The sequence below is a fragment of the Silurus aristotelis genome (assembly GCF_946808225.1).
Source record: "Silurus aristotelis genome assembly, chromosome: 10".
Lineage (NCBI taxonomy): Eukaryota > Metazoa > Chordata > Actinopteri > Siluriformes > Siluridae > Silurus > Silurus aristotelis.
The window spans coordinates 26171656-26193478 of NC_139583.1; the positions used below are offsets into that span (position 1 = coordinate 26171656).

The 21823-nt window shown below is 38.8% G+C and overlaps 1 protein-coding gene across 5 annotated transcripts in view; it reads right to left on the reverse strand.

The window, feature by feature from the left end:
- cd276 (CD276 molecule) overlaps positions 1-21823 on the reverse strand; it is a 107253-nt gene that overhangs the window by 77845 nt on the left and 7585 nt on the right. The window contains exons 2-4 of one of the 5 annotated variants that reach the window (XM_083553142.1): positions 20834-20913; positions 20721-20781; positions 895-1242 (exon numbers count right to left, since the gene is read on the reverse strand). In XM_083553142.1, coding sequence (XP_083409268.1) covers positions 895-1242; positions 20721-20766 — 394 coding nt within the window. In that variant the 5' untranslated portion in view covers positions 20767-20781; positions 20834-20913. Of the gene's footprint in view, positions 1-894; positions 1243-20720; positions 21558-21823 lie in introns of all 5 variants that reach the window. The other 4 variants (XM_083553141.1, XM_083553140.1, XM_083553143.1 and 1 more) reach the window with 4 other exon arrangements.

Consider the following 21823-nt stretch of genomic DNA (forward strand, 5'->3'; position numbering starts at 1 on the left):
CATTTGTATTACCCAAATAGGGTCTAACAAATGTAAACTGTATAATTGAATTTTTCCATTTATTTAATTGTATTAAATCAATACAATTTGTTCCAATGCAATCGATTCCTCAATATTATCAATCTTTTTATTTAAAATTGGTTTAAAAATGGAAACTGTTGACGTTCACCTATGTTAATGATAATAAAGTAGTAATAATAATAAATATAAAAATATATTCTGTTAATAAAAAAATATGGCTATAGAGCTATAAACACTATTGAACACTTTTGGGATGAATTGGAATGCTGACTGGAACCGTAGGCCTCCTATATCAGTCCCTGGCTTTACTAAAACTCGTGTCTGAATGAGCACAAATCTCCACAAACACACTTCAAAATCTAGTGAACCATCTTTCCTGAGGAGTGGAGGTTATTAAAACAGAAAATGGAGACTAAATGTGAAATGGGATGTTCGAAAACAACATACAAATCTCATGGTGAGTTTTGTACATATAGTGTTTTAGAATAAGTAAAAAAAAAAAAAAAAAGAAAAGAAAATTCTAATCTCGATGACTTTAACAGTGGTATGGTTCCAGGTGTTTTTCAGAAACTGTTGATCTCCTGGGATTTTCACTCACAGCGGTCTCTAAAGTGTGCACAGTATGGTGAGGAGGGAAAAAAAGTATTGAGTGAGTGGTAGCCCTTGGTTTGAGGGAAGACTGAGGAGAATGGCCAGACTGGTTTGAAGAAAAGCATCTCAAAAGATACACAATACATCAAACCTTGAGGTAAATGGGTTTCAACAGTCTGAGGCTACAGTAGTTAAAAGTAATTAGCTTTAAAGATCCCACTCTTTTACTACACATTTTCATTCAGTGCGTATTTGTAGTGAGGAACAAAATAAGCGAATCACCTGCCACCTGCATGAACATGGAATCCTTGCCGTATGTGTCCACTTTAACGAAGCACGAGTAGCTGCCCTCGTCTGCTACTCGGATTCTCCTCAGGAGCAGTGATGCGTTACCGGATGCTAACTCTGAAGGAAACAAGCTGGTCCTGTTAGCAAAGCGCTCGTCCTGATCGACGTATCGGTCCTTCTTGTCGAAGTAAGCGTGCACACTCCTCTGAGTGTCAGCCAGCTGCCAGAACACACTCAGCTCAGACAGGTTAAAGTTCTTGGCCCCCGAGAACGTACAGTTAAGGACGGTGTCTGAGCCGTGAAGGGCCACCACTGGGAAATCCGAGACGTTCACTTCCAGAGCTGCAAAGAAGAACAAGAACGAGAACTTCAAAAGGCTAATTAGTGTGACATCAAAGTCTGCGATGGTTTGCAACGCCATCGTGAGGAATATTGCGATGGCCTGCATTAAAACACCATACATAATTATCAAAGGGATTATTTGGGGGCTTTGATCAAAAAAGCAGTTCTATCAAACAATGTAAATCTCCCCATTACGCTGTACCCATGATCCAACATCTGAAGCTACACTCTTGTAAACAGAGAGACGGGGTCATACGAAGTACACACACACACACACACACACACACACACACACACACACACACACACTTCTTCAGTTGCTGGGCCTAGATTCAAGATTCAATATTTTTTATATGTACAATAATTATATGTGCAGCCAATTACATAAATTAAGGGCGTAAAGAAAAAAGACAGATGACAAATGTCCGTAAGTGGGCAAGTTATAATAGTGCAAAAAACAGAAATGTGTGTGTGTGAGTGTTTGTATGAAGTTTGTAGTGTGCCACGTAACATTATAGAAAGACATACAAGGTGGTATCAAAATGTTTCGAGACTAAATGGTGGTAACTGGTGCTATTCTGACCACATGCGTTTCCAAGTCTGCGATTTCATCATTAACAGCAAGTTAGAACAAAGAGAAAACGTGAAATTCTGCGTGAAAATGCGCAAATCTGACAGAGAGCTCAACCCCCCTGAAAATGTCGAAACCTTTCGTCAACTTGTCCCTACTCCTGTAGACTTCACCTTCTTCCTGAAGATGAAGATCCGGCTCGAATCTCGCCGTTTTGACACTATTTGCGGAATCGCTTAGTTTTCAAAAAGAAAACTTCCAAGACACAAAGTCTGGCAGAGGTGCATCTGGTCCATGTTGGTATTCCCATTATAATGGAGTCTACTCTATGTACTGTATGCATGCAACATCCGCAGAGGTAGTCTAAGGTAGATTGCATAGATTGGCTAGCATTCTTTTATAAATAATAAGGCCTATGTAAAGCGTTGCATGCTGATAATTGGTTGCTGGAACTATCCGCTATCAGCAAAATCCACACTGATAGTTTTTCCGGTCGTCTGTCATTACAACCGCAGCCTGTAGAAGCAAATCAGTGTAGCCACATGCTGTTTGCGTTTACTTGTTAGACTGCACGATGCACGGACCGCGCTATAATATATTTATAATTTATTAGTTATATAATTATATTTATTAACATAATTAATTCCCTTTAGCACATTTCCTTCAGTATTCTTTTTTTCTATTCAGTATATATATATATATATATTATTTATTTATTTTTTATTTTTATTTTTTTTGGTAATAAAGTTCAGTACTATTTTAAATGGAGTGTTTGTGTTTGTTTTTCTTATCCAGTATCCATTTTAACAGCTGATTAATTGGTTATCGACAAATACGATCCAACCTAGCTAGTTTATTTACTTCCCGGCTCTTTGGAACGTCGCAAAAATATGCGTTTTTAAAACGAAAACATTTTAGTGTGGACATGGCCTTAATCACAGATATCATTCTGTTCTCGAAGCCAAATCACATACAAGCCACAGTCCAGCCAATCACCCGAGCACATGCTGAGCCCTGTCTGATGTGTGAGCTGAGGTTCAAAGATTCAACCTTTTTAAACAGAGTGTAGTTCCGTCTTTTTATTTAATTGAACGGATAATAATATTTTTTTAAAAGGCAATAATCGCAGGCTCTTATGTAGCTTCAAAGCATGAAACACTGAGTCAAACTGTTACAAAGGATCAACACTGGTACTCAGAGTGTTAAATAAACATTAATTTACAAAAGACTTCACAGGTAAATGAAAAACTATGTTTTTAATAAATGTATTATTATTATTAATAATGTTAATTTTAATGTTGTTATAATGATGATGATGATGATACTAGAGCATCTCCCATACAAGTCCCTATAAATTGGCTATTACAACAGACCCTATAACGCATTAGAACAAGCTCATTAACAGAAGCAAAATAAGAGATTTTTGCAAAAAATAATGAAATGCACAAGTGCTAAGACTAAGCGCAAAAAAATATCAAAGACGACGTAAACTCCTGGCAATGTGTGCTGACTGAATGTCCAATGTAAGACCGCTGTGTTTCCGTTGTGGTTTGTGAGGACTGCTAGCTCAGCAGGAGAAGCGCCTTTGACGTCATGGAAAGTTAAGTTGTCGTGGATCGCTGTGCTCGTCTCTGGGGCCGAAGCAGCGGGACGCTCTCTCACACTGATTACTGATGCTTCAATCAGCTCCAATCTGTTTGCTTATGGGGTGGGGCAGACGTGCCTCTGACGTGAGGATCTGCAAGTGTACAGTACATGCGTACGTGGAAAGAAAGGCGGGTGTCCATGCTAATATTAGGTTTAAACAAGGAATCCAACAATGCTCTATATACTGCATGTAGTTTATCATCCTGTGATTCTGTGAAAATATGACGTCACTCAATCTCAATGTACATCACGACCGAATGAAAGGCCATTCGGATGAACTCCAAATCCTCATTCAAATACTCTTAAATATGAATCTGAACTACGTCTGGAGCAAGTGTAGGGAATAAGAGCTGTAAGGGTCTAGAGACCTTCGAAATACCAGAGATGATTGATCATGTCCTGGTCTTTTGAGAGGAACATGAGAAAAGGACAGTATGTGTATATGTGAAAAAGAAGAGGATGGAATTAATGATCTGTCTGGTTCATAATGCTGGCAGAATGATTTGTGGAGAACTGTGTGGAGTTGGATAACCAGGTGTATGTGTACATACGTTTTATATATATATATATATATATATATATATATATATATATATATATATATATATATATATATATATATATACATACATATATATATACATACAGTACAGTACATACAGTACAGTACATACAGTACAGACCAAAAGTTTGGACACACCTTCTCATTCAAAGAGTTTTCTTTATTTTCATGACTATGAAAATTGTAGAGTCACACTGAAGGCATCAAAACTATGAATTACCACGTTGAAATTATATACATAACAAAAAAGTGTGAAACAACTGAAAATATGTCATATTGTAGGTTCTTCAAAGTAGCCACCTTTTGCTTTGATTACTGCTTTGCACACTCTTGGCATTCTCTTGATGAGCTTCAAGAGGTAGTCACCTAAAATGGTCTTCCAACAGTCTTGAAGGAGTTCCCAGAGATGCTTAGCACTTGTTGGCCCTTTTGCCTTCACTCTGCGGTCCAGCTCACCCCAAACCATCTCGATTGGGTTCAGGTCCGGTGACTGTGGAGGCCAGGTCATCTGGCGCAGCACCCCATCACTCTCTTTCTTGGTCAAATAGCCCTTACACAGCCTGAAGGTGTTTTTGGGGTCATTGTCCTGTTGAAAAATAAATGATGGTCCAACTAAACGCAAACCGGATGGAATAGCATGCCGCTGCAAGATGCTGTGGTAGCCATGCTGGTTCAGTATGCCTTCAATTTTGAATAAATCCCCAACAGTGTCACCAGCAAAGCACCCCCACACCATCACACCTCCTCCTCCATGCTTTACTGTGGGAACCAGGCATGTAGAGTCCATCCGTTCACCTTTTCTGCGTCGCACAAAGACACGGTGGTTGGAACCAAAGATCTCAAATTTGGACTCATCAGACCAAAGCACAGATTTTCACTGGTCTAATGTCCATTCCTTGTGTTATTTAGCCCAAACAAGTCTCTTCTGCTTGTTGCCTTTCTTTAGCAGTGGTTTCCTAGCAGATATTCTACCATGAAGCCCTGATTCACACAGTCTCCTCTTAACAGTTGTTGTAGAGATGTGTCTGCTGCTAGAACTCTGTGTGCCATTGACCTGGTCTCTAATCTGAGCTGCTGTTAACCTGCGATTTCTGAGGCTGTTGACTCAGATAAACTTATCCTCCGCAGCAGAGGTGACTCTTGGTCTTCCTTTCCTGGGGCGGTCCGCATGTGAGCCAGTTTCTTTGTAGCGCTTGATGGTTTTTGTGACTGCACTTGAGGACACTTTCAAAGTTTTCCCAATTTTTCGGACTGACTGACCTTCATTTCTTAAAGTAATGATGGCCACTCGTTTTTCTGTACTTAGCTGCTTTTTTCTTGCCATAATACAAATTCCAACAGTCTATTCAGTAGGACGATCAGCTGTGTATCCACCTGACTTTTGCACAACACAACTGATGGTCCCAACCCCATTTATAAGGCAAGAAATCACACTTATTAAACCTGACAGGGCACACCTGTGAAGTGAAAACCATTTCAGGTGACTACCTCTTGAAGCTCATCAAGAGAATGCCAAGAGTGTGCAAAGCAGTAATCAAAGCAAAAGGTGGCTACTTTGAAGAACCTACAATATGACATATTTTCAGTTGTTTCACACTTTTTTGTTATGTATATAATTTCAACGTGTTAATTCATAGTTTTGATGCCTTCAGTGTGACTCTACATAGTCATGAAAATAAAGAAAACTCTTTGAATGAGAAGGTGTGTCCAAACTTTTGGTCTGTACTGTATATACAGTGAGGAAAATAAGTATTTAATCACCCTGCTATTTTGCAAGTTCTCCCACTTAGAAATCATGGAGGGGTCTGAAATTGTCATCGTAGGTGCATGTCCACTGTGAGAGACATAATCTAAAAAAAAAATATCCAGAAATCACAATATATAATTTTTAAACTATTTATTTATATGATACAGCTGCAAATAAGTATTTGAACACCTGTCTATCAGCTAGAATTCTGACCCTTAAAGACCTGTTAGTCTGCCTTTAAAATGTCCACCTCCACTACATTTATTATCCTAAATTAGATGCACCTGTTTGAGGTCGTTAGCTGCATAAAGACACCTGTCCACCCCATACAATCAGTAAGAATCCAACTACTAACATGGCCAAGACCAAAGAGCTGTTCAAAGACACTAGAGTAAATTGTACACCTCCACAAGGCTGAAAAGGGCTACAGGGAAATTGCCAAGCAGCTTGGTGAAAAAAGGTCCACTGTTGGAGCAATCATTAGAAAATGGAAGAAGCTAAACATGACTGTCAATCTCCCTCAGTCTGGGGCTCCATGCAAGATCTCACCTCGTGGGGTTTTAATGATCCTAAGGAAGGTGAGAAATCAGCCCAGAACTACACGGCAGGAGCTGGTCAATGACCTGAAAAGAGCTGGGACCACCGTTTCCAAGGTTACTGTTGGTAATACACTAAGACGTCATGGTTTGAAATCATGCATGACACGGAAGGTTCCCCTGCTTAAACCAGCACATGTCCAGGCACGTTTTAAGTTTGCCAATGACCATTTGGATGATCCAGAGGAGTCATGGGAGAAAGTCATGTGGTCAGATGAGACCAAAATAGAACTTTTGGGTCATAATTCCACTAAACGTGTTTGGAGGAAGAAGAATGATGAGTACCATCCCAAGAACACCATCCCTACTGTGAAGCATGGGGGTGGTAGCATCATGCTTTGGGGGTGTTTTTCTGCACATGGGACAGGGCGACTGCACTGTATTAAGGAGAGGATGACCGGGGCCATGTATTGCGAGATTTTGGGGAACAACCTCCTTCCCTCAGTTAGAGCATTGAAGATGGGTCGAGGCTGGGTCTTCCAACATGACAATGACCCGAAGCACACAGCCAGGATAACCAAGGAGTGGCTCTGAAAGAAGCATATTAAGGTTCTGGCGTGGCCTAGCCAGTCTCCAGACCTAAACCCAATAGAGAATCTTTGGAGGGAGCTCAAACTCAGCGTCAGTGTTTCTCAGCGACAGGCCAGAAACCTGACTGATCTAGAGAAGATCTGTGTGGAGGAGTGGGCCAAAATCCCTCCTGCAGTGTGTGCAAACCGGGTGAAAAACTACAGGAAACATTTGACCTCTGTAATTGCAAACAAAGGCGACTGTACCAAATATTAACATTGACTTTCTCAGGTGTTCAAATACTTATTTGCAGCTGTATCATACAAATAAATAGTTAAAAAATTATACATTGTGATTTCTGAATTTTTTTTTTAGATTATGTCTCTCACAGTGGACATGCACCTACGATGACAATTTCAGACCCCTCCATGATTTCTAAGTGGGGCAACTTGCAAAATAGCAGGGTGTTCAAATACTTATTTTCCTCATTGTATATATACACACACACACACACACACACACACACACACACACACACACACACACACACACACACACACACACACACACACACAGTAGTATCTGGACTGGTCATTAAAATAGAGGTCTACTAATACTAGTAGCTAGATTGGATTGTACTTGCAAATATCAGATTAATCAACCAATACTTTTAAAAATCAATACTGGATAAAAAAAAATGTATATATGTTTTTTTATATATATTTTATACATGTAAAATACTATTCGACCTAATTACAAAAAATAAAAATAAAAATAAATAAATAAATGCAAATGTTCTGGCCTTTTTGAAGACATTTAAAGAAGAGGCTATTTTAAGCATGATTGTTTTGTGTGAAGTACTTCTATTTTACTATCTACTGTATGTTCTATCACACATGATGAAAATGCAGTCCTAAGCGCCCTGACAAATAACATTTCAATGATCGTTTTTTTTTTTTTTTTATCAGTTAAAGTTTAATCAGGAAAGTACAATCCAAAAACTTGAAATGTAATGCTCATTTGTTTGTATGGTGCATAATCAAAGTTTGGTGGACCCCTGATCTACAGTATATCTACAGTCTATCTGCTGCTATTTCCCAAAATATTAACTTGTAAACTCATTAAATCCGCCACAGAGCCCTGACCAGGCAGTTACTAAGGATGAATAAATGAATGCTCCAAATACATCGCACAGCTGATAATAAACGTTCTGTTTGTCCTGCTTGTCCTCATAAAAGATTTCCTGCTCGTGTATTGCATCTGTTCATTCTGAATAATATATTCCTATTTGGTTACATCCTGAAAAGAAAAAGTCTCTCCAAAAGGATCTCCACACTAAAAAAAAACATTAAATGTACAACCCAAGCAGATTCCAGTATCAGTCCTTTTGGCCAGAGGACCCTTTTAAATCTAGGAAGGAAAAAAAAAAAAAAAAAAAAAAAAAAAAAAAGCCCTTCCTTTCTCATCAGCGCTCTTTTTTTCACTCTGGCTAGTTTGCTTTTCCATCCTATCCATCTATCTGTCTCGCTTCCCCCCGTCTATCCCTATCTGTCTCTCTACAGTTCAATAGCGCTGCTTTCCTATCGCAAACTTTAATAACATGAGCTGTAAGGCATCGAGGTTCAATGCGCTCTGTTCAATAAACGGACGGAGGCCTGGAGTTCCTGTTCCTCACACACACAAACACACACACACACACACACACACACACACACACACACACACACACACACACACACACACACACATTTTAGGCTGATAGGAGGCCAAAGTAAAGCCCAGACACATACGCACACACACACACACACACACACACACACACACACACACACACACACATGCTCAAAGCTCAAAACCCAGGGCTCGATTTCTACCTTCCATCGCCGTCCATGTCTACATGTTTGGAGGACATCTCGTTAATACTGTGCTCTTGCAAGTGCGCAGTTCAGGGATTACAATATCAGGTACCAGCAAACCAGCAAATCAAGTACCAAACACAGTCACGATTATATAAGCATCTTATTATATTATCAAACATGTTTCATTTCAAATGAGAGTTCAGAGAGATGATTTCAGCGGAGTATACTTTCTCCTGAAATACGTCAGGCACATTGGGATGTAGCAGTGGCGCCCTCGGGAGGACACAAAGAAGAACTGCGACTTTTTATTTGTATTTTTTAGCGTTCTAATATAGTAGGCAAAAACAGTCAGTGGTAAAACCTAGGTTTAGTTGCTATATGGTAAATGGAATTCGAGGAAAAATGTCACAGGTTATGATTTTACAGCAGAAGAAATCGCAGTTTCAGATTCAACGGCGTAAAAGTTAACGATGTGAGGCATCGATTTAAAAAGTATCCATGGGATACAAGTTGGCATTGGTATAGCGATTCATCTTTCTTTTTTTTTTTTTGTCAAAATTTGCATCCGTAAAAAAACTATTTATTTATATATAATTATTAGTAGAAGCGCTCTACTTTCATTATTTAAAAAATGACCAAGATTGTATACGTACATCGATTTCTCGTCGCTAAACTGTTTCTCGAGCGCATTCTCCCAGCACCGCTGCTGCTAGGTAAATATGATGCATTGCAACACTACGGAGACCGAGGCGTGTCCTGAGAGTCGCATAGTGTATAGATTAACATGGCAGAGGTAGAGCTGCATCTTTCTGCACACAGTACAGTAGTGGAACCTCTGGATTTTATTTAATTTAATTATTTTTCTTTTTTGCACTACCAAAGCCTGTTTGTGAAAGGGCCATTTGTTATAAGTCAGAAGGCACTTAAGTAAATTGATTTGCTGTGTGTCTGAACCAAAGAAATAAAACTACTTTTACTCAATACTACTCAATTCAATTGCATAGCATTACATTTTTCCATTGCCTCGTATTGTGTCGAATCGAATCGAAAATGGATCGCACTGCATCGCAATAAGGGGTGAATCGTATCGCATCGGTAGCTGCTTCATATGTATGTTTAATGTATCGTATTGTTGGCTTTGCTTCGAGACGCGAATCGCATCGGCCTCAGTTATAGAGATGCGCATCCCTAATACGCGAGATTCAACATCGTGCCTGAAACAGGATGACGAAACCTTCTTCACTCCTCTGCGCCTCGCTGCTTTCTGTCAGACTCCGCTCATATTTGGTTTCCTCCTCTCTAACCGTTACACTCTTCTCCCCTTCGTCGTGTCCACAGTTGAACACTTTGCCGCTCCATCTCGAGGATTTTCCGCCTAAGTTTAAATCCTTCAAACTGATCGGTCAAAAGATGAAGAATTTATTTATTTATTTCATAACTGCAGCTCTGACAGCAACTGAAACTCAAACCACAGGTTCATATTGATGCGTTCGTTCTATTACACATTTAATTCCTTTGTACTCACATCGAGACTTGTGACTTTTTTGTACACTACACAGAGTCTACAGGTGTCGGCATTTTTCCCTCTTCAAGATTGAGGGCTGTCCAGTTTCTCGGGAACATGCCATCTCTGGGTATTTCTACTTCATTTCAAAAACATGAAAAGAAAAAATCTGGACAAGCAATGACAGAAGCTAAATGTCAGGGATGATTCCCCCCTCACTCCGAGTGCTGCGTGCCAAGCCGTTTTCATAGGCACGTGTATGTTTTGGTGTGTCTCCAGCTGTCTCTGGTCATTGGTCCTCGTGTTCATGTGTTGTCTCGTTCACAGCGTTTGTCCCTGATGAGCAAGCCGTGGCGACAGTGGCAAGGAAAAACTCCCCCAGATGATATGAGGAAGAAACCTTGAGAGGAACCAGACTCAAAAGGGGAACCCATCCTCATATGGGTGACATCAAAAGTATACTGTATACGGTAGTATACTGTAAAATGTTAAAAATTTTACAAACTGCAGTACATCATTTTGCGAAACAGAAGAATTCACAGTACTATAATGTATAAACTTTACAGCATATATGCATGTGCCATGTGGACAAGCGCCGGTTCGCGAGGGAAGGGCGGAGCCAGACGCGCTCTGTTTCATTGTCTGGCGACGCCGATATAAAGGCGAGAGACAAGAGCGAAAATTGGGCTTTGAAAAACCAAAAACTCAAAAAAGAAACACACTAACACAGAGACAAAGAAACTCGGCAGAGCCCTGATGAGAGTAAAGCGGGAAATGCAAACATCCTGGTAGATGCTCAACGTATTGTACCGCATAGACGCTGAGCGAAAATTTAAATACTTTTTACAATTTTGTCGTATCGCTATTGTCATCGTAAGATCTAAAAATCGTAAGTCGAACCATCGTAACACGGGGGCCACCAGTACACATTCATTTTGCGAAGCAATGCATATAAATCCCTGTCATTCACCCAGCTGTTTCATTTATTGCTTCTTGTTTCATGTTTGATCAAATGTAGTTTTTCTCTTTTTTCATTGATCTTGCTATGACACAACGACGTTTCATTCCTCGCCGACACACCGCTATGACTTCTCCAATGGCTGCCATTCCTCATTCTTCTCTATTCTCTCGCAATCTCCTTCTCTGCTGGAGGACATGCACTTCAATGCCTGATTAACAGATTCCTGATCAGTCCCTTATTTCACGGCTCTACACAGTGATCCCGCTTTAATTACTCGCCAGAATGATAATAACGCTGCTGTAAGCCTTCCTAATCTTCTGAACATGATCTAAACTAAAAAAAAATTGCGTTCGCGAGGTCTTCACGATGCCCCCGAGAAAGAGAGATTATTTAAGTTTAGCGCTGAATCAGTGCATGCTGCTGTCAGCTGCTTGAGAGAATTTTCTTTTTTTTTATTCCTGAATTTTCTCCTAGAAACCTGCTTTCAATAAAATAACCCAGCTGCCGGTCCCGGCCTGGAGGTTTAACGCACCTTATTTGACTCCAAAGCTAATTAGCGCGGCATTTATGAGCTAAATTTAGCTTGGCATGCTGTGCCACATCGCAAAAAAAAAAAAAAAAAAAAAAAGGGAGATACATTCCTCAAGAGGGTTATAAAGGAAGTGAGATCCCCATATCCCTTGTTAAAAGTGCTCAGGAGAACACGACTCACACGGTCAGATTTATATTATATGTATATATACACTAATCCCCCGTTTATCGCGCTGGTTACGCTCCAAAACCGCCCGTGCTAAACAAAAAAACGCGATAAACGGACGCCACCCCAAAAATGCTATTTTATGTATACAGTACTGTATTAACATTTTACTTCATTTCATATTGAATAATTATATTTTTATTTCATCATTTCAACATAAAACTCCATAAAATCTATTCCCTATAAGTTTTAAGTTTTTTTTAGGTTTTTAAACTTGATTCTATTTGATGTTATTGATTTAAAACTTGATATTCCAATCATCCTCATCTTTCGGCTTCTCACATTAGGGGTCGCCACAGCAGATCATCCATCTTCACCCAACCACCCCCACCCCCCACCCCCCGCCACCCCGGTCCTCTACAACTGTCTCTTCCACACCAACTACCTGCAAGTCTTCCTTCACCACATCCATAAACTTCCTCCTTGGCCTTCCTCTTTTCCTCCTTCCTGGTGGTTCTATCCTCAGCATTCTCCTACCGATATGCCCCTCCTCTGCACATGTCCAAACCATCTCAATCACACCTCCCTCACCTTGTCTCCAAAAAAATCCCACATGCACTGTTCCTTTAATAGCTTGACTCTAAAAACTTGATATTCCAATAAATTAGACATTTTTAAACTAAGTATTTCATTACCATTTTTGGGATGATGAAGGACAGGTGGGGCTTGAAAGTCCATCACCCTCTAAAGTGCCGAATGGAAGAAAAGTTTTTGAGAACCACTGCACTAGCCCATAATGGATGCCGATTTACATGGGTTCAAGTCTTGAGTGGCCTGCTATAGAGCTCTGACCTCTACCTAACCATACCTATTGTATGAATTGGACCGCACCCCAGGTCTCCTCACCCTACACTAGCAGCTGATTTTACTAATTCCCTTGTGGCTGAATGAGAAAAAAACTACACTTTTAAAATCTAGTGGAACGTCTTCCCAAAAGAGTGGAGGATATTATAATAAGAAACGTGGAATTGGAGTGTCTGTGAATTAACATGCTTTATACTGCATATCGTATTGCCATTAGTCATTTTATATACAGTACAATTATCTGCATTTTCTCCAGTTTCTCTCTCCCTCCCTCCATCCCTCAGTGACAGTGGTGACAGTGACTTTATCAGATTCTCTGTGCTGAGCTTGTACTCCTCAATAAGCTGTCTATGAGCTCCGACTCACAATGATAGCAGGACTTGGCTGAAAAGCTGCCCGAGATAAGAAAATAGCTCCTACAGAATAGCAACACCTGTGCGAGTGCACAAGAAAAAGAAAAAACTGATTGAATTTGAACACGAATGCGATGAAGAGAATGTTGGGGTGAAGGTGATAAAGGTTGAAACGTTTTGATTTTTTTGCCTGATTTTCCCCAATTTGGTCATTTGCCATTTGGCTGCATCCCACTAGCTACACCATAGGGCAGAAAGTATGTAGACACCTGACCATCGCATCCAAACATATATCATTCGATGATTCATCTCAATGTAATCATTTATAGTGTAGCAGGAAGCTCCATTTTTCCAAGGTTTTCCAGTCGATTTTTTGAGCTCGGCTGTGGAGATTTGTTTTCTGTTTGTCAGTTCAGCTACTGAGTGTTGGGTGGTGCTTCATCCTAAGTGTTCTTCAGGGTTGAGGTCAGGGATATTCCACTCTAAACTTGGCATGTTCAGTAGGACTGATTCGCATCGGTGCTTCGGCATAAAAGTTAATAATGTAATGCAAAGTGGGCATCGGATACAAGTGGGCATTTGAATCGTTTTTAACATATTTGCATCAGTAAAAAACTATTTATTGATATATAATTATTACTAGACGTGCTATACTTTTATTATTTGTATTTTTTTTCATTATTAATTTTGCGAACAATATTTGATATGTAGACCGTGAACATGAAGCAACACAACACCGAGGCGTGTCCTGAGAGTCACATAGAATATAGATTAACCTGGCAGAGTTAGAGCTGCATTTGTTCTAGAAAAAACAGGAAAAGAACATCTGGTTTTATTTTTTTTTTTTTTTTTTTGCACTAAAAAGGCCTGTTTGTGAAAGGGGAAGTCAGAAGACATTTTTGATTTGCTGTCTGTCTGAACCAAAGAAATAAAAGTGAATTATTTGCACCATATTGAATTGCAGAGCATTGTATTGAATCAAATCAAAATCGGATTACACCGTATTTTTTTTATGTATCGTATCGGTGGCTATGGGTCAAGATGCAAATCGCATTGGCCTAAGTTAAGATAAAAGATATAAATTAAAATAGAAGATGCACATATGGTCAGTGTGATGGTCATGTATCCACAAATGTTTGCCCATATTCTGTAACAGTGTAGGGTCAAGACAAGCATACAATGAAGGGAACCTGCAGGATATGTCACAGTAGAAAACCCTTGGAGGATACTTTCTACATTTGTCTAATGTTACACTGAACTGACAGGGGAAAGAGTAAGACAATCCCTCCTACCCAGACAGCACAGCCAATTTTGCTTTCTTGGACTTGTGGCCATGGACGTCTGTCACCGGTTGGCGTTTGGAACTCGCGAACTCCATCAAATTGGGTGAATGGTTTTCTGTCGTGCCGCTATAGCGCATCAAATTCAGTCTTAACCCCTCCAGTCATGGCCATCCCACATGAAACCCATCTTGACGACATTTTCAACATCGGATGGCATGCTATAAATCCAGAAGTGTCTCAAGACAAAAACAAACAAAGAAAGTGACAGTGCAATGCCCAAAGAGAGAAACGAGGCCTCCACAAAAAGACAAGGCCACAAACTACTTTCTGTTACAGTTCCAGGCTTAATTCCGTGAGGAACATGGTTCAAAAGTGTTTAACATTTTTTCACTTGGTAGAAGCCTTTATTTCAAAGCAAACCCAAGAAACCTTTCAGCTCTAATACCACTGGCTGAAGGTATGAGGAAAACAAAAAAAAAGGAATATGTAATACATTTGTTTTTTTAAACCGTATGTTGTTAAACCTCAGTTAATTTAGTAACATTAATCAGGGTTCCTACACATTTTTCATTTCAAAATTGAGAGACCTTAAAGCACTTTTGTACGTCGCTCTGGATAAGGGCGTCTGCTAAATGCCGCAAATGTAAATTTAATGTAAAATCTCAACAACAAAAAAACTTGAATATACAGACTTACGATTTCTAAGACCATATTATTAGACACCAGCAAATCTAAAACAGTTTGATGTTAATAATTTATCAATTAAATTTTTTAACTGTAAACCTTCAATTCTATCCAGAACTAAGGTCCATTAACAAATAAACCTATAGGCAATGTCAATAATAATACGTTTTCAATATTCTTCTCTCCATTTTGGCCTTTCGTCCACTACGATATGACTTTATTGGTTTCTTTTGGGAAACGATTGAAAATGAAAGGTTGGATGTGGAAGGTTGGAAGGCTGTAGCCTTTGTTTTATAAAAAAATCTTTTACAAATTCTTAATTCTACTGTATATTTTAGAAAACTGAATAGGGCAAGCGTATGAAAACTAAATATTTTTTAATATTCTGTGTTGTTTTTTTTTCCCCTACTAATGCAGATCTGGAAATCACTCAAATCGAATTCCATAGTTTTTAAAAATGAGCCCTGATTAATATGTATATCAATATATACATTATTATATTAATATACATAAGCCTGCTATTTTTCAAAATATGGTCGGTACCTGAATTTTTCCCATTAAAAAAATGTATATATAATTAAGAAATAAAAGTGCAACTGCAGCTTCGCAGGAAAGCATAAAGACATTTTCAGTCGGAATGTCGGAATGTTAATGTTGGAATGGGACTCTCAGAATAAGTCACAGTAGGCCGGGTTCACTCAAGTGCAGAGACAGACTCAGACAGGGGAAAGGATTTTAAGAGAATGTTAATAAAAAAAAAAAAAAATGGGAAAAATAGTTTAAAAAAATGTTTTAACACTGTTCAAATTCTACAAGGAAAAAAAACTAAAAAGGGAAGTACTTACTTTAAATAAATTCCTCAAAGAGAAAAAAAAATGCAATCGTCAACAAATGCTCAGCTAAAGACAGAATGTAAAAAAAAATTAACAAAAGACTTGATATACAACACCAAAATCCAGGCCCTGATTAAGGAAATTGAACTAACAAACAGCAGTAGAACAACTTTGGGGGAACAATAGAGACATCTAGTGGACAAAAAATAGCAAAACATGAAAAATATATTGACTGAAGTCCCCAAGATCCTGACCCACCAGACAAAACAACCGAAAAACTACAAAGGAAATACAGTGTTTAATATAAAAAAAAACCCTGGTTTGATGTTTCTGCTACATTAAAAAAAAAGTTTACCTAGGAAACACAGCTAAACTTTGGCAATCTGTATATTCTGGACGTGTTATTTAAATAAAGACCACAAACATGGAAAAGCCATAAAACAGGCATTTTTTTTGCCCTGAGGATGTTTTGGGTGGAGCGGAGCTGAGATTCCCTGGCAGCTCTGACTGACTCGCTTTTCAGCTCCAGGACTCGAGTCGGCCTCTGAGGAACAACACAAGCACACAGAGCAGCACTCGTGTCCCTGACCTGAGAAACTAACAAACAAAGAGCGAGACAGAAGGAAAAGTAGGTTGTTCGGTGTCTGTTAGACTTCTCGCTGCTTAGCTTGTCGATTAATAATGCACCTGGGTGCAATAAGAACTAGTGTGTGGAGAGGAAAAAAAAAAAAAAAAAACGAGCGACCCAGGATTACTGTCCAGTACCAGCAAAGTCGTCCCTGTGGAGTCAATTAAGAACAGGATCCATATCAAAATCTAACAACAGATGCTGCAAATACAAAATAGTGAAAACCAAATCATTGCTCATTAAATCTGCAATTTTTATGCTCATTTTTTGTCATTAGAACGTCTGTCTATCTTCACTATATGAACAGAACTGAGTGGACACCTCACCATACCTGAGAGAGGCAGTTTCTGAAACCATGAAACAGGTTAAAGTCACCGAGATCAGATTTTTCTATCTCGTTCTGAATATATTCTATCAGTAGATGAATGCTGAGGATGGATTCGCCTGGAAGGAGATAAAAAGGAAGGCCAAGGAGGACGTTTATGGATGTGGTGAGGAAAGACGTGCAGGTGGTTGAATTGAAAGAGGCAGATGTAGAGGACAGAGTGATATGGAGACAGATGATCTGCGTTGTTCTAAGTTGTTCTAATACTACACAGACAAAAGTCTATAAAGTCTGTTTGTTTTTTTTCCAAGTTTTGGAAAGAAAATGTTATCATTTAATATTCTGATAAGATTATATATTATTTTGAACACAAAGACAGATTTCCATATCACTTAAATGGACAGATTCCTTATTTATCAATGAATCATCGAGGGTGCCAATAATTTTGACATTTCTGTATTTGAGAGAAAGTACGGTTGTTAAGAAAACTGAAACGGGATATTGTTTTCAGAATAAATACAAATGTGCTTTTTTTTTCATATTGTTTGAAGGGAAGTTTTGACTTATGTGTAATTATGATAAATATTTACAAAGGGTGCCAATAATTTCAAAGTGCTCGGTGTGTCTATTGCTTCTCTGATCGTCATTAAACTGTCATTTGTATTAGTTATAGCTAATATTCCTGTCAATCAATTACAATTCTTTTATTTGATGTATATTTCAGGTTCAAAAGTTTGTGGACACCTGACCATAAGATTCATATGTGATTTTTGAGTTTCTCATTCCACATGTTATATATATATATATATATATATATATATATATATATATATATATATATATATATATATATATATATATATATATATATAATAAACTCCACTCTTCTGGGAAGATGTTCCACTAGATTTTGGGGATTTGTGCTCATTCCGCTGCAAAGTCAGCGACAAACGTAGAGGGAAGAGTCATGGGTTTCAGTCAGTGATCTAATTACGACAGGAAGAGTTACAAACAGCTGGGAAAGTCAGGTGTCCATATACTTTTGACTATAGGGTATATACATCTACCCAGACGGAATACTTTAATTCCAGGTTTGTTTTGTGGCTTCTCAACAATTTTGATACAATTTCCCCTTATCTGATTCTGGGTTCCATCTTTTCCTCTTCGTTCCAGGATTTGCATCTGGAACTGCAATATATACAGTATATATGTATAGACCCCAACAGAAACATCCACCTGGTCGTGAACATGACCACCCACGTGGTCTCTCATGTGCAATGTGATACCATTTTTGTGATTGTGTGCATGTTGTTTACAGCTCTGTTTTTAGAACGATAACAACTGGTGGAACATGGAACCACATGGATCCACGTGGACTCGACCCAACATACCAAACTGACTAGTAGCTCAGTAGCTGAGTTAATAACGTGGTGGGAAGGAAGGAAGGATTCACAGCTTTTTTACTCCAAGCACAAGTCATCATTCAAACTAATGAACTTCTCTCAATAGTGACAAGTTGAACGTTTCGTATTCTATACAACGTCAAAATGTGGAGCAAAAAAAAAAAGTACAAATGAATAACTGTAGTGACACCCTATAATTCATAAATATATAACACATATTTAACACAAGAAAGCAAAGTCTGCTTCAAAAGAATCTATAACCAATTTGTATTCCGAGTGAGTGTGTGTGTGTGTGTGTGTGTGTGTGTGTGTGTGTGTGTGTGTGTGTGTGTGTGTGTGTGTGTGTGTGTGTGTGTGTGTGTGTTTAATCCTGTCCAAAGATATGAGCAATTATCAGAACAGCACAAGCAGAAGGATAAGGAGTTGTAAAAGGATTAAGCCTGATAATCCCAAAAAGGGACTGCGGCCTCACACACTCTCCAACCCCAGCTTCTAACTCACGCATGCGCTCACACTCACGCTGACACTCACACTCACACACGCTTACACACACGCTCACTTTCATGCTCACACTTACACTCACACACGCTCACGCTCACACTCACACTCACACTTTTTTATGTGGTTCGTCCACAAACACAAAGTTGGAAGCACACAATTGTATACGATGCCTCTGGATGCAGGAACATGATATTTTTCCTTCACGTGAGCTAGGAGACCCAGACCTGTTCCAGCATGACAAGGCTCCTGTGCACAAAGCAAACTCCATGAAGTTCTGCTTTACATGGTTTGGAGTGGAAGATCTTGAGTGGCCTGCTGCAGAGCTCTGACTTCAACCCCATCTCCACAAATCTCCAAAATCTAGTGGAACATCTTCCCAGAAGAGTGAAGCTTATTATAACATGTGGAATAAGAAACTCAAAAATCACATATGAATCTTATGGTCAGGTGTCCACTAACATTTGTCCTTAGTTTAACTCTTGAAATATACATCAAATAAAATTATTGTAATTAACTGACAGGAATATAATCTATAACTAATACAAATGACAGTTTAATGACAATCACAGAAAGCAATAGACACACCGAGCACTTCGAAATTATTGGCACCCTTTGTAAAAATGTATTATAATTACACATAAGTCAAAACTCCCCTTCAAACAATATAAAAAAAAGCACATTTGTATTGATTCTAAAAACAATATCCCGTTTCAATTTTCTCAACAACAGTACTTTCTCTCAAATACAGAAATGTCAAAATTATTGGCACCCCTTCTCGATGACTTATTGATAAATGAAAAATCTCTCCATTTAAGAAATATGAAAATCTGTCTTTGTGTTAAAAAATATATATAATTTAATCAGAATATTACATGATAACATTTTCATTTTAAAAACTTGGGGAAAAAAAACAATCTTTCTACTCAAACTGCATAAAAAACTGTCGAAATCTGTGCTAAATATTCTTATTCGAATATTTATTATTATTATTATTATTATTATTATTATTATTATTATTATTATTATTATTAGAATATTTGAAACAGTAGTTTTCTCTCTCAAATAACTATTTCTCAGAATGATTTATTTATTGGCAAAAAAAATCGATTTACTGCCTGAGCTGAAATTTTTTTAACTGGAAATCCTCATATAAGAAAAACTCGACAGACAGACAGACAGACAGACAGACAGACAGACAGACAGACAGATAGATAGATAGATAGATAGATAGATAGATAGATAGATAGATAGATAGATAGATAGATAGATAGATAGATAGATAGATAGATAGATCAATCGATCGATCGATCAGCCATGATACAGCACCCCCTGGAGTACAGAGGTTTAAGGACCTCGCTCAAGAGGCCAAGAGTGGCAGCTTGGCGATACAGTGGCTTGAAACTCTGACCTTCCGATCAGTAACCCAGAGCCGTAACCATCGAGCTACAACCTCCCCGGATCAGTGCACTGGAAAATTGGAGGCATGAGTGATTCATAGCAACTAAAGCAGCCTTCCCACCCTGGGAGTCAGAAAAAAAAAAGGGGGGGGGGGGGGAAGCTGTTTGCTTTTCTCTGTCTCCCTCTGCTGATGTGTTGGTAAGAAAATAATACACACACACACACACACACACACACACACACACACATATGTTGGCATATATGTAATGGAGGTATATTAAATTACAAATGCAAAAGCATTTAAATGCCCCTCACACACACTGTACAGAATGAATCCTTTTCCTCATTTTTTTCTTTCAATTTGTCATAAAAAACAAGACATTTCTGCTCAATAAATATCTTAGAAAAAAACACTGCAACAACACTGGTGTGTGTGTGTGTGTGTGTGTGTGTGTGTGTGTGTGTGTGTGTGTGTGTATGTGTGTGTGTGTGTGTGTGTGTGTGTGTGAGATGTAGATAATGATAACACAGGGACGAGGATATGCCACTTACCGATTGAGTGTACAGTCAACAGCGCAGTCAACAGCAGGGCCAGCATGGTGATCTCGGAATAGTGTGTGTGTGTGTGTGTGTGTGTGTGTGTGTGTGTGTGTGTGTGTGTGTGTGTGTGTGTGTGTGTGTGTGTGTGTGTTAGCACGTGTTAGTGAGTGAGTGTAACAGCGGGGAAGCTTCTTTATTCACGGCACTGCAGGAGCAAAACACACAGACACAGACAGGCTGATTAACTTTGACAAGAAAAGAAGTGTCTATGTAGTGTGTGTGTGTGTGTGTGGGGGGGGGGTTATAGGCAGGAAATCTATCCTTAATATCAAGATAATGTGACAGTATTATACTAATAATAATAATGATGATGATGATGATGATGATGATGATGATAGTTTTAATTATTATGATTGTTTTTGTAATTTAAATTTAATAAAAAGAATCGTATGTTCTTAATCGATTAAACAATATTAATTTATTTTTCATTGCATTGCTAATGTGCGCGTTCTAAAACGATATTGTTTCCACAGTAACAGCTCGTCCATATTGACTGCATTAGCAGATGCTCGAGACAAAAATAAATACATTAAAAGAGATGAAAACTGTAGAAACACAAACGTTTCAATGTTATTAAGAGACATTTATGCATCTTATATCTTCTTCTTCTTTAACCTTCTCCCATTAGGGGGCGCAACAGCGGATCATCCGTCTCCATTACCCCCCCTGTCCTCTACATCTGTCTCTTTCAAACCAACTACCTGCATGTCTTCCCTCACCACATCCATAAACCTCCTCTTTGGCCTTCCTCTTTTTCTCCTTCCTGGTGGCTCCATCCTCAGCATTCTCCTACCGATATACCCCATGTCCCTCCTCTGCACATGTCCAAACCATCTCAATCACACCTCCCTCACCTTGTCTCCAAAACGTCCTACATGCGCTGTCCCTCTAATAAACTCATTTCTAATCCTGTCCATCCTCATCACTCTCAACGAAAACCTCAGCATCTTCAGCTCTGCTACCTCCAGCTCCACCTCCTGTCTTTTAATCAATGCCACTGTCTCTGTACAACATCTCAGGTCTCACCACAGTCCTACAAACTTTCCCTTTCACTC